The 14,470-nt window shown below is 46.7% G+C and overlaps 1 protein-coding gene across 1 annotated transcript in view; it reads left to right on the top strand.

The window, feature by feature from the left end:
* LOC138467193 (tropomyosin alpha-1 chain-like) overlaps positions 1-14,470 on the top strand; it is a 996,954-nt gene that overhangs the window by 694,364 nt on the left and 288,120 nt on the right. Inside the window, exon 13 of the mRNA XM_069607248.1 lies at positions 9,201-9,219. Within this exon, the coding sequence (XP_069463349.1) occupies positions 9,201-9,219 (19 nt within the window). The remainder of the gene's footprint in view (positions 1-9,200; positions 9,220-14,470) is intronic.

The following is a 14,470-nucleotide window of genomic DNA, read 5'->3' as shown; positions in this document are numbered from 1 at the left end:
ATGATGTGGGGCCATGTGTCATATCTGCTTCGTACTCCTCACAGTATCCGAATGTCCTATTACGTAGTATAATGCTTGGCTGCTATAAGGCAATATTGAATGCTTGTCGTATAAAAACCTCCCTGCATTGCCCATTATTCCTAGGACATGTATTTGTTTGTGTTTCCTTTTTGTATTTGTCCTTTGCATAGAGTTTCACCATAAGGTATTCAAAGAAAACCTCAGGGCCTGATTCACACCGAGTGTTTTTCAGTGGTTTAACAATTTATTGTGTGAATTGCTATGGTTGACTCACTTTTGGCACATGTTGTTGGTGAAGGGTTTGGTGTGCTATTAACTTAGGTTGTCCTCCATGTGAATAGTATTGTTTTAATCCTTTCTCAAATGGAGTGAGATGCGTTTCAGTCCAGAAATCGAATGTCGAATGCTTCTGGTTACTGTCCCCCTCAGGCCGCCAATGTGCGCTTTTGGCAGTGAGAGTTATCCACCTTTTGCTGGGATGCTGATCTTAGCTTTCTGCATGTTGTTGGGGGTGTGACTGGCCATCATTGTATTTATTGTGCTAATGATTTGCTTGAAGTTGATCCTCAGGTTGATATCCAGCCATAAAGTTTTTCTGAGAATTAGGGTGGCAAGGAAATTCTGGAAATTACACATTGCAACTCTTGGGTGGCACCTGAGTGCATGGTCGTAGGAGGCTGATTTCTGTGTGCAGTCCAATAAACTGAACATTGCTGTAGCTGACTTAAGCCTATTGGATCCCTATCAAAATGTGGACCTTTCTTTTTCATGAAAGGACTTCTGTCATGTTTATAGGCGCCTTAATAATATTGACTGCTTTGGGTGAGTGAGTGCTTTTTATTTCCCATGTGAAGAACTGTCACTAAATGTTCTCGGGTTTTGATCTTTGGCTGGGATTTAGCAGGGCTGCCTGGACAGCACACTACAAAGGGGGCTTGCAGGTTTTGATATATCATTCCTCATTGTGTGCACCGTGCCAGTCTTTCTTGGGCAGTATTGGCAGAACAAAATGTGGACTCATAACAGAATAATGACTCATCAAAGCTACCACCATCAATGATCTTATATACAACTGTAGGACAAGAGGGTTTATACACTTTCCTGAGGCTCTATAGCAAGAGGCATGGCGGCTTGTTCATTGTCATGTAGACATGGGAACACTCTAGGGCCTAGTGGCTGCTTCAACATTGTGATCGATAGGCATGGAGCTTTGAAGTACTGTGCAGTATACTATGCTCATCATGTGTCCTGTCACCCACATAGGAGCAGTAGGATAAGGATTAGAAATGTAGGCGTGTGCGTATGTGCATATCTACACTAGACGTGTGTCTACCTGCTTGTCCTTATTGCTGTTGTCTCATCTAGCAGGCTTTCCCATGATCCCAAGGGCCTTTCTGTACCCAATGGGATGAGAAAGTAAAATAAATATGTGATGTTCGAAAATTCTATTGGATTTTTGGGTTTTTTTAAATGGTGGTTAGTACTTACTCTCAGTGCCAGTAAGTTGTTTTCCAAATGTGGCTTATGTGTATCTTTTTCCATAGGAGTACTGCCTCTAGTTTACATATTTTTAGACATTGTGATTGTTTTAATTTCTTCTGCGTTTTTGTTTTTGATGCATAGAGTGCAGGCCTTCTATATCTGTTATGCTTTCAGAAGGCATGCATCACTTGGCAACCATCGCACATTTTACAAACTTACTCCTACATCCTGTCCCCTTTCCTCCATACTTTTGGGACATTCCGTCCCTTGGGACGGGACCGGGGCACTTTTGTAAAAAAGTATCAAATTGAAAATGTGTCCTTCTCTTTTTACGCGGGTTACCGCAAGCAGCCGTAACCCCGCTCTCCTTAGCTCCAACCCGCGCATCGCCCTTCTGACCTTTTCTCTGCGCGGTCGGGGCTGGGTGCACTTGCATCACTAGGAAGACCTTTTTCCTTCCCGCTGTCCTTCTCTCCTGCTCCAGTTCTGTAGTCGCGTAGTCCTCTGTCTATGCCGGATCGTTTGGGATTTGCTACTTGTTCCTCTTGCGAACGTCGCTTCGCTAGGTCGGATCCCCATTCTCTCTGCTTGGAGTGTCTGGGACCGGATCACCGTTGGGACTTGTGTTAATTCTGTGGCTCCCGTTCGGTCCGGGCACTTCAGCGCCGTCTTCGTCGTGGGAGGAGATCTCCCTGAAGGTTCCTCCATCGCATTTCCAACTCTTCATCGATGGAAAGAAGAGACGCTCGGTAAGTTCATTACTTTTCAGGGCACCCCGGCTGAGGGACTCCTTCTTGGGGTCCTCCAGGTCCGGGAGGGGCTTCAAAAGTTCTGATACCAGGGTTTTCCCTGAGGTGCCTCGCAGGCCTAATAGGCGTACCAGGGTTTTCTCCAAGGGCTTCCGCGAGGGGCCTGCCTATACCGGATCAACAATCCGAGGTTCACCGATCAGGTGCTAATAGCCAGCATAGTCGTGCTGAGGTGTTGGGTACCGGAGTTCGCTCCGAGGTCTCTTTGTCAGGAGCTTCCCACACAGACACTGGGTGCGCCCTGAGGCCTCTGTTGAGGCTTTCTGTACCAAACCATGGTACAAGCCCCGTAACAGGGGAGCTACTAAGACCAGAATCTGTTCTGAGGTTCCTCTTAACGAGGCTAAGGTGTGTACCAACAGAACTGAGAGGCCTGTTAAGAACTTGTCTGTGCGGTGGATTCCTCAGCTTTCCCGCACTCGCGGAGTCACTGGTTCTGTTTAGGGGGCACAGGGAGAAGTCGTCGACTGTAACTCCTCTGTTACCGACATTGCTGAGGTTCCTCCTTTGGAGGCTCATTCAAGGGACAGGATGTCCAGTAAACATCCAAGGCTCCATAGTACCAGCTCTGCCGAGGATCCTTGTGTCAAGGTTAAAATTTCAGTCAAGTCCCCTCACCAGTCTGTAGAGTCAACTGCCTCATCTACACATGTGACGCAGTTCTCCTCAGATGTTCACAAAATGGTTGGCCTTCCCGCGTGGTCTAGGGTGGCCATTTTGGATTCTTCCCTCACACCCACGCTATCGATGGCAGGTGCTGGGAATCTTCTTTTCGGTCGACAAGCTTTTCCATGCGACAGTGTGAATCTGTTCCGCCCTTCCTATGACTGGCGTGCTCGGATGCCACGATACTGCATACGGTCTCGCTTCCTGGCAGCCTCTTCATCAGAGGATGCCTTTTTTGGTATATTTCAGAGACTTATGCACTCTGTCCCCATGAGGGAGTACTTTAAGAGCCTTTCTTGTAGCGCTGTCACCATGGTTTCCCCTGAGGTGTCCCAAGGGCCTAACAGGCGTACTGAGCCTCTGAGGGTTCTGACAGACCTGCCAGTACCGGACATTGTACTGAGGTTCACCATCACGGTGCTAAAGTTAAGCCCAGTTCGACTTGGTGCTAGGATACCAGGGTTCATCCTGAGGTCTCTGTTTCTGGAGCTTTGCCCGCTGTAACCAGGTTGAGACCTGAGGTTCCTCTTGTGGAGGCTAAAGTCTGTACCAAGTCCTGACTCTAGGCCCCTTTTGTGGGAGCTTTACATACCAGGTTGAAACCTGAGGTTCCTCTTGTGGAGGCTAAAGTCTGTTCCATGTGTTCCGTAGACTCCTCGTTATAGGATGCTTTAGACCACCTATTTTAGATACTGTCGTCAGCATTGCTCTTAGAGTGAGTGGTCCGTGGAAACTGGTTTCAGCAACAACCCATTCATCTGGCACAGGTTCCAAAAAGTCAGCCAGGAATTGCAAAGAAAAAGCCAAATGGTACGCTCTGAAGTTTGGTACACCCAAACCTCCTTTTGACAATGGCAATTGTAATTTACATAGCTTCAAACGGGGTGGCTTTTCGTCCCACAGGAAGCTCTGAACTATCCTATCTAGTTCCAACCAGTATTTTTTCTCGATATCCAGAGGTATCATATTTAACACATAGTTTATCCTTGGGGCCGAAACCATTTTCAATGCAGTCACCTTACTCCAAAGAGACAGGTGTAGTTGCCTCCACCTTTCAACATCTAATTTAAACGTCGAACAAACCATATTCATATTCTCCATGATAAAATCCTTAATACCCGGCGTTATCCACACTCCCAAATATAAGAGCTTACTAGCTCACCATTTATATCCCAACTGTGTGACTAGACTTTTGTTGCAAATGTGTGTTAGGGGTAGGACCTCTGATTTTGCCCAGTTTATTTTGCACCCCAAACACTGGTTGAATTCTGACAAGACAGTCATCAATTTTGGAAGAGATTGTTTAAGGTTACTCAGCACCAGGAGCAGATTGTCGGCATAGGTCAGTCCGTAATTCACACCCATCACATAATTATGAAACGAGAAAATGAACAATACTAACACAACTGAGTCACTCCGTATTTCCCCAATTATTATAGATCTTTTTGAATTTGTCCTGGCTTTGTATACCCTTTCTTCCATTGCCATACAGTTATCCATGTCTAGCACCCACTTTGAGGCCCTGCAACTTTTTTTTACCCCCAAAGCATGGCAATGTTCCTCTTAGCCACTATCAGTGCATTTGAGATAAATAATTGTTCGTATTTCGAGTAGCCCATATTACCCCATATGCCAAGTAGCATCAGCTTCCTTCGGGTCTTCCGGACTTGGTTGAGACACCACCTCCGACACATTATTTAACATCTTGTGCCAGAAATTATGGATTTCTGACATAGCCATATAGTGTGTTGGAATGTTCCTAATGCCATACAACATCGTAAACAGTTAGAGACTTCAGTCCGACTTCCTTTGAACAGCAGCTCCCTGGTGTAGTATGTTCTGTGCAAGACCAGGTTGATCAGTGCCAGTATCATCACTTCAACCTCGCAGCCAGGACCTTAGTTAGTATTTTAGATTCCATATTATGGAGTGAAATAGGACTATATGAGGCACAATCCTCAGGTGGTTTGCCCTTTTTAGGGATGACTATGTGGTTGCCTGTCTCATGTCGCGAGATAGCTCCCCCACATACAGGCTGTCCTGGAGCATTGTTAATATTGGTCCTGCTACTTCACCACTAAGCTTCTTCCACAGCTTGGCCGGGAAACTGTTAGGTCCTGGCTTTCTTCCCCAACTGAAGTGACAAAATTGCTGCCACCACTTTCTCCTGTGTGACCTCTGTCACCAACATCTCTGCTTGCGTAGCCGTTATGTGTGGTAGGGGGATCTCGTCTAGTCGGTCCACATACACCAATCTATGATGGCCCTCAGGGACTGCATACAGCTGTTTATAATCTGCGAATGCTTCACAGATCCTACCATCTTCCTTAACCACTTCTCCGGTCTCCCTTGAAATCTCATGTACATATCAAGTGGGCACATCACGTTATTCCAGCCACGCCAACAGTTTCCCCGGCTTGTCCTCCACTTCATATACCCTTGCCCAAGACGCCAGATGAGCCTGTCGTGCTGTGTCGGTGGCAAGGGGGCGACATGAGTCCCTCACCTGCAACAGCTGCATGCTCTGGGAGCTATCTGACAGAAACAGCTTCTCCAGAAGCATCAGCTCCCGATCCTCTTCCGTTAGTTTTGCTACTCGGTCCTGTTCAATGTCGGCAAGAACTGAGATTGCCTCCCCTCATATAACCACCATATATACCTCGCAAAGCATCCCAGGACTCTCCATTGATGTGGTGTTCAGTTCGAAGTAGTCTGCTCTTTTACAGCCTGTAGGCTATCTATTACCTCTGGGAACCCTAGAAAATATGCATTCAATTACCAGGATTAGCAATACCTTTTGGTTCCGCTCCCAACGACATAATGACACCAACAACGAGGAGTGATTGTTGATGCCCCTTGGCAGAAATTGAGAATCTGTTATTCAATTGGCTGCCGTGTGAGGCATAAAAAAGTAATAAATCCTAGAAAGGGAGAGATGCACCCCTGAATAGAAGGAGTAAACATGTCTGCAGGTGTACAGTATGCCACACATCCACCATACCGCTGGTGCTTACAAACTCCTTAAGTATCATTTGTTTCTGATGTGTCTCAGGCCCAGGAACCTATTCCGGCTCCACTCCATCACCTTGTTGAAGTCCCTGCCCAGCAGTCACCGATCCCCTGATGCCCTACAAAAACCCTGTATTGATATATTTATTTATTTATTTATTTATATGGCGCACAAAACCCAGAGGTATCTGGGCGCGTATGCTTAAGAGATTGGTTACAGTGGTTCTGGTTACATAAAAGAAGCGTAGGAAGTGATTACATCATAGATAAGCGTACATAGGTAATTGCATCATAGGCAAAGTGCAGAGAAAGGGTTCAAGGTGAGCACATTCATGGAGCCTAACCCCATGTTGCAGGGCGGCTGCAACACAGAGATGCAGGAGTCAATGAAGTGCGCCCATTCACGGTGCCTAACCCCATGTTGCAGGGCGGCTGCAACACAGAGATGCAAAAGTCAATCAAGTGGGCACATTCATGGAGCCTAACCCCATGTTGCAGAGTGGCTATGACGCAGAGATGCAAAAGTCAATCAAGTGGGCACATGCATGGAGCCTAATCCCATGTTGCTGGGTGACTGCGACACAGAGATGCAAAAGTCTATCAAGTGGGCACATTCAGGGATCCTAACCGCATGTTGCTGGGCGGCTGTGACACAGAGATGCAAAAGTCAATCAAGTGGGCAGATTCATGGAGGGATCATTCATGGAGCCCCTGTAGCTCATGAAGGAGATCTTTGTTCAGAGGTGGCAGGGCATACACATTGAGAAATCCCCACTCCCTCCTTCTTGACATATTTGCCGGAAAAAGTAGCATCAGCCTCATCTGCATCATTCATGGCCTTTTCTTCCCCCTCTATTAGTTGAGATTCTTCTTGTGTATCCTGTGTCTCCACTAATGGTACTGAAGTGACAACGAGGGAGCTCTGGGTCTCCCATAGGAACTAGGTAAGGCATCCTTAGTTACGTCTGCCAAGGATATATGCAACAGGGCCACCACCGCCTTCAGGGGCTACTTAGCTCTTGGAGAGTTGGCCCCGTGGTTTTGTCTGTATTTAGCAGGTGATCTAGATGAAGAGGAATGTGATCCCATATCTTTTCTCGTATGGGTACAATTTCTTCCCTCCATTGTCTCAGAATGTGGTGATCATATGTTTACTCTCGAGACAACCCACAGATCTAACGCACTAACTACTGGTGCATGTGTGCCTTTAATGACTTTCCGCCATTACCCTTCAGTTTTGCTTAAGTCACCCAGAGTGAGACAGGCATGCACATATGTGGCTCCCCAGGCCACACGTCCTTGAGGGCCAAGCTACACCTCACTGATGATGCTAGAGGCTAATAAAGGTGTGGGGTTGCTTGTGATCTCATACAGAAGGGATGTGATCTAGCAGTTTGGGATGAGTTGCCCCTTTGTGGGGTGTAACCATACCTGATTTGCATACAGCCTTTCCCAAAGGTCTGAATAGTTACTCAGAGTATGCCCTAGTTAGGATTGATTCAAAAGCTTCCAGCTATCACCCTTCTGTTGTGCCTTTAGCAGCTGCACAGCCTTGCACCAATTAGTTCCGCCTTCACTTGCTTGCAGGTCATGTGCACCCCCAAAACGGTGTGAAGGAACTTTGCCGTCTCCCGGTGAGTAGGGAACAGCAATGAAGGGGGTTTATCCTGCTACTCCACGGCCGCCCACATATTTCTCTGCCTATTCGATCCCGCTCGGCAAACTGCAAGAGCGCAACTGAGTTGTAGTTAGGGATGCCAGGGGCTTGTTTAGGAATCCTGTAATAGCAGGGGCAGCAGCAGGTGCGACTGTCGCTGGCCTGCAACAGTGCTTCCAAGGTGTGTGGGCGCTGCTCTGGAGCCACCACAGCACACAACAGCGTCACCGTGATAAGGGGGTCAGGAAATTACAAACACAGAGACCTACCTGACAGTGTATGCAATAGCACCAAACTGTCATGTCCCCACAGCATCCTCAGAAACTACACCTCAACACACTACACAACCTTCTGTCCTGATGAACAGAGCAAAAAAACAGGTAATGGTAGGAGAAGGGCATGCCTTGTGTTCGAGGCATATAAGAAAAAAAGAGAGCTTCATAAATGTAAAGCTGTATAACACCTGTCCAGGGCAGGTGCCCTTTCATCTGCTAAGGAATGTGGTGAGGGCGGCAAAGGCAAGTCATGTACATGTTTAGTGCACAATTACAAATTGGCGGGTACACTGTAAAAGTGCCGGTAATAACATTTGCTGGCCCTTTTACCGGACCGGACAAATATAAGTGTGCCGGTAGGGATGTAGGATTTACCTCCAGCTAACATCCAACATTCCTAACGGCAAGAAACTGCTGGTATTACCGGCATAGTAATCCAATTGTCAGTAAAACCGGTAAATCCCTCCATGAAGTCATATGGGACTCCAAGCCCTCAATGACACTTGTAATCTGCCTGTAATTCTAAAAGACCCACTGCCGGTAACAGCAGTTTCGTTTGCCAGTATATTGTCGGTAATGCCGGCAGGATACCGTCAAACTCGTAATGAGGTCTGTGGGTAGCTTTGCAGGACTCAAACTTTTGCACCTATGCGCTGCTGCTCAAATATGTTCAAGGTTGTGATTTGTATCGCTATTCTCTTGATTGTGCACATGAAAGTGTTTTTGAGGGCAACTGTTTTGCAGAAATCAGGGGTGGACTGGCCTATAGGAAACTCTGGAGATTTCCTGGTAGGCCTCTCCACCCTGGGCCTCTTTTGCGTGGTAACCTATTTTATTTCCCTGTGTTCTCATAGGAAAATGATTGGGCTTGCTGGAACTGTGTCATATAGGGCCACTTTGAAACGTATTTCCATGGCCTCTTTTGGTTCCTAGTCCAGCCCTGGCAGAAATATGCTTATTTTTTCGACTTCCAGCAATCGCCACCACTAAGACTGCGGGATATACTTCCTCACTTTTGTCTTTAAATTCCTAGCGGATATTGGCAAACCTAATAATATGTTTCCTTGGATTATCAGCCATGTTTGTTCTTTATTATGCACTCTTTATTGAAGTGTGGGGTTTCGACAACGTGCAACTATATTATGTAGGTTTGCTGATGCTGAAATGCAAATTGACTTCTGTTATTTTTTCGAGGGTGGGAGCGGTCTTGAAAAAAGTTGTTCTGTTTTTGAGTGTCATCTTCCTATTAGATACTTATCTTTTTCTTTGTATTTGTTACAGCGGAAAAAAGCATACAAAGGTATGTACAAACCTTTACATTCATATTTAGGCTTTCAAAGGTGTATTTGCTAGTATTCAAATGTTTTACATTTTCAAATTAAGGAACATCTTACTTAACGAACACATGTATGTTTAATTCTACTTTAACCCAACTCCAAACGTGTATTAGACGAAGTGCTTTTACTTGTAATGAGGGATGGCGGAACATGCCCCCCATAGTAACTCGGACGTGTAACTCGGAATGTCCACTTTATGCTTCTGCATTATGATCTTCCAGGCAGAATCCCTTGCGCTTGTTTCTGATTGGGTGGAATGATGCCACTTGGAGTAGGTCCACCATGCATACATTTAGAGCAGTTGAAAGGATCCCATGTTCTGAACCTCTGATTGGTTGAAATGCCTGGCGTGTGCTCAAGACGGATTTTAGCAGGATTGGCAGGATTTCAGCAAAATAATGGTGAAGTGGAAGATCAGAAAACCTGCCACTTCAGCTGTGGCCATTTCACCCCTTCCTACTTGTAATGAGCACTTCCTAGACCATATGGAGGCAGTGATTGTTTTGCAGCTGAATATAAATGTAGAATATTACACACAAATATCAACTAAGTGTATTATAGCAACACTTCACATTTGTACATATACACGGACATGCACTGCCCTGTTTTGGAGACCTTTATATGGCATACAGTAATCCAGCCATATGGTATGTGTTCCATTTTTACAGGCAGCATTTTCTTAACTTTTTTTATATCACATATTCATCACTTAAGTCAAACTCTTCTGTCGCTTTTTACATGTGTTAGGTTGGTATTGAAAATCAGATGGCTGACGAATGAGCTTGCCACCATTATGATACTCTCAGTGTCTAATGGGAGAATTATTCTTGTTTTTACAGTAATTACAGACCAGTTGAATGAGATTTTGTTTAATATGTGTATCAAGTCTGCTTGGATCTACAACGATTCGCAGTGATTTAAATCATTACGACCCACCCTTCTACTGCATTTTCGATGATAATAGTGTGATGCTTGATAGGAAATTGTTTTCACGCCATTCGGCCCAAACCTATTCAGATGTGCCGGGACTGTGTTGTGTGGAAAGTCTTGCTTTGCTGGTTGCTTCCTGGGAATCTGTTGTGTAGGAAGGCTTGCTTTGCTGGTGGGACCTGGGACTCTGTTATGCAGGAAGGCCTGCTTCGCTAGTGGCTTCCTGGGAACCTGTTGTGTTGGAAGGCTTGCTTTGTTGGTGGGACCTGGGACTCTGTTATGCAGGAAGGCCTGCTTCGCTAGTGGCTTCCTGGGAACCTGTTGTGTTGGAAGGCTTGCTTTGTTGGTGGGACCTGGGACTCTGTTATGCAGGAAGGCCTGCTTCGCTAGTGGCTTCCTGGGAACCTGTTGTGCAGGAAGGCTTGCTTTGCTGGTGGCTTCCTGGGAATCTGCTGTGCGACAATCCTTGCTTTACTGGTGGCTCTTGTGGCTCTGTTGTGCAGGAAGACTTGCTTTGCTGGTGACCTCATGAGAACCTGTTGTGCAGAAAGACTTGCTTTACTGGGGGCTTCCTGAGAACCTGCTGGTGGCTTCCCGGGAACCTGTTGTGCAGAAAGACTTGCTTTGCTGGTGGTTTCCTGTGAACCCGTTGTGCAGGAAGGTATAGGAAGGCTTGCTTTGCTGGTGGCATCCTGGGACTCTGTTGTGCAGGAAGGCTTGCTTTGCTGGTGGCTTCCTCAGAATCTATTGTGTGGGAAGGCTTGCTTTTACTGGCGGCTTCCTGGGGCTCTGTTGTGCAGGAAGGCTTGCTTTGCTGGTGACCTCCTGGGGACCTGTTTTGCAGGAAGGCTTGCTTTGCTGGGGCTTCCTGGGAACCTGTTGTGCAGGAAGACTTGCTTTGCTGGTGGCTTCCTGGGTCTCTGTTGTGCAGGAACGCTTGCTTTGCTGGTGGCTTTCTGGGAATCTGTTGCACGAGAAGGCTTGTTTTGCTGATGGCTTCCTGGATACCTGTTGTGCAGGAAGGCTTGCTTTGCTGGTGGCTTCCCGGGAACCTGTTGTTCTGGAAGCCTTGCTTTGCTGGCGGCTTCCTAGGACTCTGTTTTGCAGAAAGGCTTGCTTTGATGGTGGCTTCCTGGGAATCAGTTGTGCGGGAAGGCTTGCTTTGCTGGTGGATTCCTGGGAATCGGTTGCGCAGGAAGGCTTGGTTTGCTGGTGGCTTCCTTGGAACCTTTTGTGTAGAAAGGCTTGATTTGCTGGTGGGGTCCCGGGAACTTGTTGTTCAGGAAGGCTTGCTTTGCTGGTGATTTCCTGTGAACCTGTTGTGAGGGAAGGCTTGATTTGCTGGTGGCGTCCCGGGAACTTGTTGTTCAGGAAGGCTTGCTTTGCTGGTGGCTCCCTGAGACTGTTGTGCAAGAAGGCATGTTTTGCTGGTGGCTTCCTGGGTCTCTGTTGTGCTGGAAGACTTTTTTTTCTGGTGGCTTCCTGGAATCTGTTGTGCAGGAAGGCTTGCTTTGCTGGCGACTTCCTCGGAACCTGTTATGCAGGAAGGCTTGCTTTGCTGGTGGCTTCCAGGGAATCTATTGTGCTGAAGGGTTGCATTGCTGGTAGTTTCCTGGGAATCGTTGTCTGGGAAGGGTTGCTTGCTTCCTGGAACCCTGTTTTGCAGGAAGGCTTGCTTTGCTGGTGGTTTCCTGAGAACCTTCTGTGCAGGAAGGATTGCTTTGCTGGTGCTTTCCTGGGACTATGTTGTGCAGGAAGGCTTTCTTTGCTGGTGGCCTCCTGGGACTCTGTTGTGCAGGAAGGCTTGTTTTGCTGGTGACTTCCTGATGAGAATAACCTACATTCAGGCAGTGATGGCTAATTATGCAATCCTTTTGAGGGATTATCCCGAATGTTGCTATTCATATCACTCGGAAACACTTAGAAGCTGATAAACATAGACAAACAATTTACTATGCCTGGCCATTGTTGGGCTGCCCTCTGGGTGTTTCACACAGCACGCATGCATGGTTAAGGGGCTACGAGGAAGTATTCAACTTCCAGGAGAGGAAAATATATGCTAACATGCTTTTACAAATGCAGTAGTTCTTGCTTTGGCAAGGTACAGGATAAACCTTTTCTGTCCTGTATGTGCTTTACCTCTACAACTGGAGGTATTGGCTTTGCCAATGCTTGTTTTTAAAATTTGACACAACATTACTGTCCAACTATGAATTCAAGGCCTCGCATCAGCTAAAGGTATTTGTGAAACATCAGCCAGTAGAGAATGTTTGTGCCCAGCATAGGTTCACCTTTCCCTCCCCCACCTTGCCCCAGGATCCTTCTAGCTGCAGCCGTAATATTCCCCCTTCTAATTGAATCTCTGGTATTGGATTGCATCCTTTATCCCTTTGGTGCGCGGGTTCCATTGCTTCCCAGCTTGGAGTGTGCCATATAGCATCCAATACATGCGTAATACATGCATTCTTATATAGACATCCATACATATACATATCTCCCTACATCTTTGGAGAGAGTCTTATTTTTTAAAAAATGTATTTATCTTTTTATTAAGTTTTATAAAAATAGTTAGTTCAAACAATGACAATACAAGGGAAAGGAACGCACACATCAGTTCATCAGATCATCAATTCTAGCCCCCTTCCCAGAAATCTATCCCCATTCAACAAACATAATAAGACATTATCAATTCATCAAACTTAACGAAATCACAAACAAGTTCATTTATCAACCATCAAATTGGAGAACGTTGCAAGAAGAAGGAGAATAAAAAAAAAAGGAGTCTGTGTGATCCTTAGCAGTATCAATTATGTGCAATGATAAACAACATCAAGTCTGTCAGGAGTTCATAAAGTGCTTCATCAAGTTTGGCTGAAAGAACAGCTGCTCTCCGTCCGATACATAGTCCAAGAAAGGGTTCCAGATCCACATGAATTTTGAGAGCTTCCCCTCTCGCATGGCAGTAAGCTTCTCAAGACCCATCAATTCCCACACCTTCACCCACCAATACGCCATTGTGGCCCTTCCACCGATTTCCAGACGCGAGCCCTTGTAATTCGTGCTGCAATAAGTAACTGAGCGATTAGGGCTGCTCTGGTGCCCGTCATCGGGAAGGACCCGTCTTCAGGCACGTCTCCCAATATTAGTATGCGCGGGTCCATAGGGAGCAGCGTGCCAGTGATATCCTTGATCTTGGAACGGATCTCTAACCAATAGGCTTGGATGACTGAGCAATGCCACCACATGTGCCCCAAATCACCTCGTTCACCACAACCATGCCAACACGTATCCGGGTACTCTAAATTCATTGCATGCAGCCTAGTCGGTAGGAAGTACCAGCGAAAGCAAATCTTGACAGCGTTCTCTTTTACCAAAGTACACCTAGAGCTTTTGTGGGTTCTGTACCATATTCGCTGCCAGGATTCCTCTGGAATTTCAACTCCCAGTTCCCTTTCCCACGCCTTCATGTAAGGAAGTTTCTCGCCCTCTGAAACTTTCTCCAGAAGACTATAACAAACAGCTAGCGTATGGGAGCTCTGCCCCTCGAGAATTCTTAGTTCTATGCCGAATGGCGCTCTGTTGGCTGTTTGGCGCGTATCCCTGTTAGTCAGCCAGTGACGAAGCTGTACGTACCTAAACCTTTCTACCTCCAACAAGCCAAATTTCTCCTTACATTCCTGGACTGTCAGAGGCTCCTGGCCCGCATATAAGTCCCTAAGCCTTAAGGGCCCATCTGACTTCCAGCCGTGGAATGAGTTGGGATTCAGTCCTGGCGTAAACGCCGGGTTTTGAACCACGGGGGACAACAGGCCTAGCCCCGGAGCGATCCCCCTTTGCGCATCTGCTTTGTCCCAGCTTCGAAGCGTTGCCAACGTCGTGGGCAACAGTCCTCCCTGAAAGCCCTGCGCCTCTCTGGGCAAGAAAAGGAAGTACTCCAACGGAAAGGGGGCCACTTCTTGCTCAATTTCCTGCCATTTAGGGGTTTCGGAGGAGCTTCCCCATACCAGCATAGGTGCAACCTGTGACGCTCTGTAGTAGCGCAGAACCGATGGCAGACCTATGCCCCCATGCACTGCCTTTCTCGTTGGGAGTTTATGTGGGATTCTAGGCTTCTTATTTCCCCACACAAAGCGCCCTATCTCCTTCTGCATGGAGAGAGTCTTATTTTTTCAGTTTCACTTTGTGTAAACCATTCCTGAGGAATCAGTAACCAATGCTTGCCAAATCTAGACGAGACTACATCTCATTACTCTATGATCTGCTATTCATTCGTTTTGTCCTCTC

The sequence above is a fragment of the Ambystoma mexicanum genome, chromosome 4q (genome assembly GCF_040938575.1).
Source record: "Ambystoma mexicanum isolate Mex_15411 chromosome 4q, UKY_AmexF1_1, whole genome shotgun sequence".
In the NCBI taxonomy this organism is placed as follows: Eukaryota; Metazoa; Chordata; class Amphibia; order Caudata; family Ambystomatidae; genus Ambystoma; species Ambystoma mexicanum.
The sequence above is the reverse complement of the archived record's forward strand: the minus strand, read 5'-3'. Positions and strand labels throughout refer to the sequence as shown.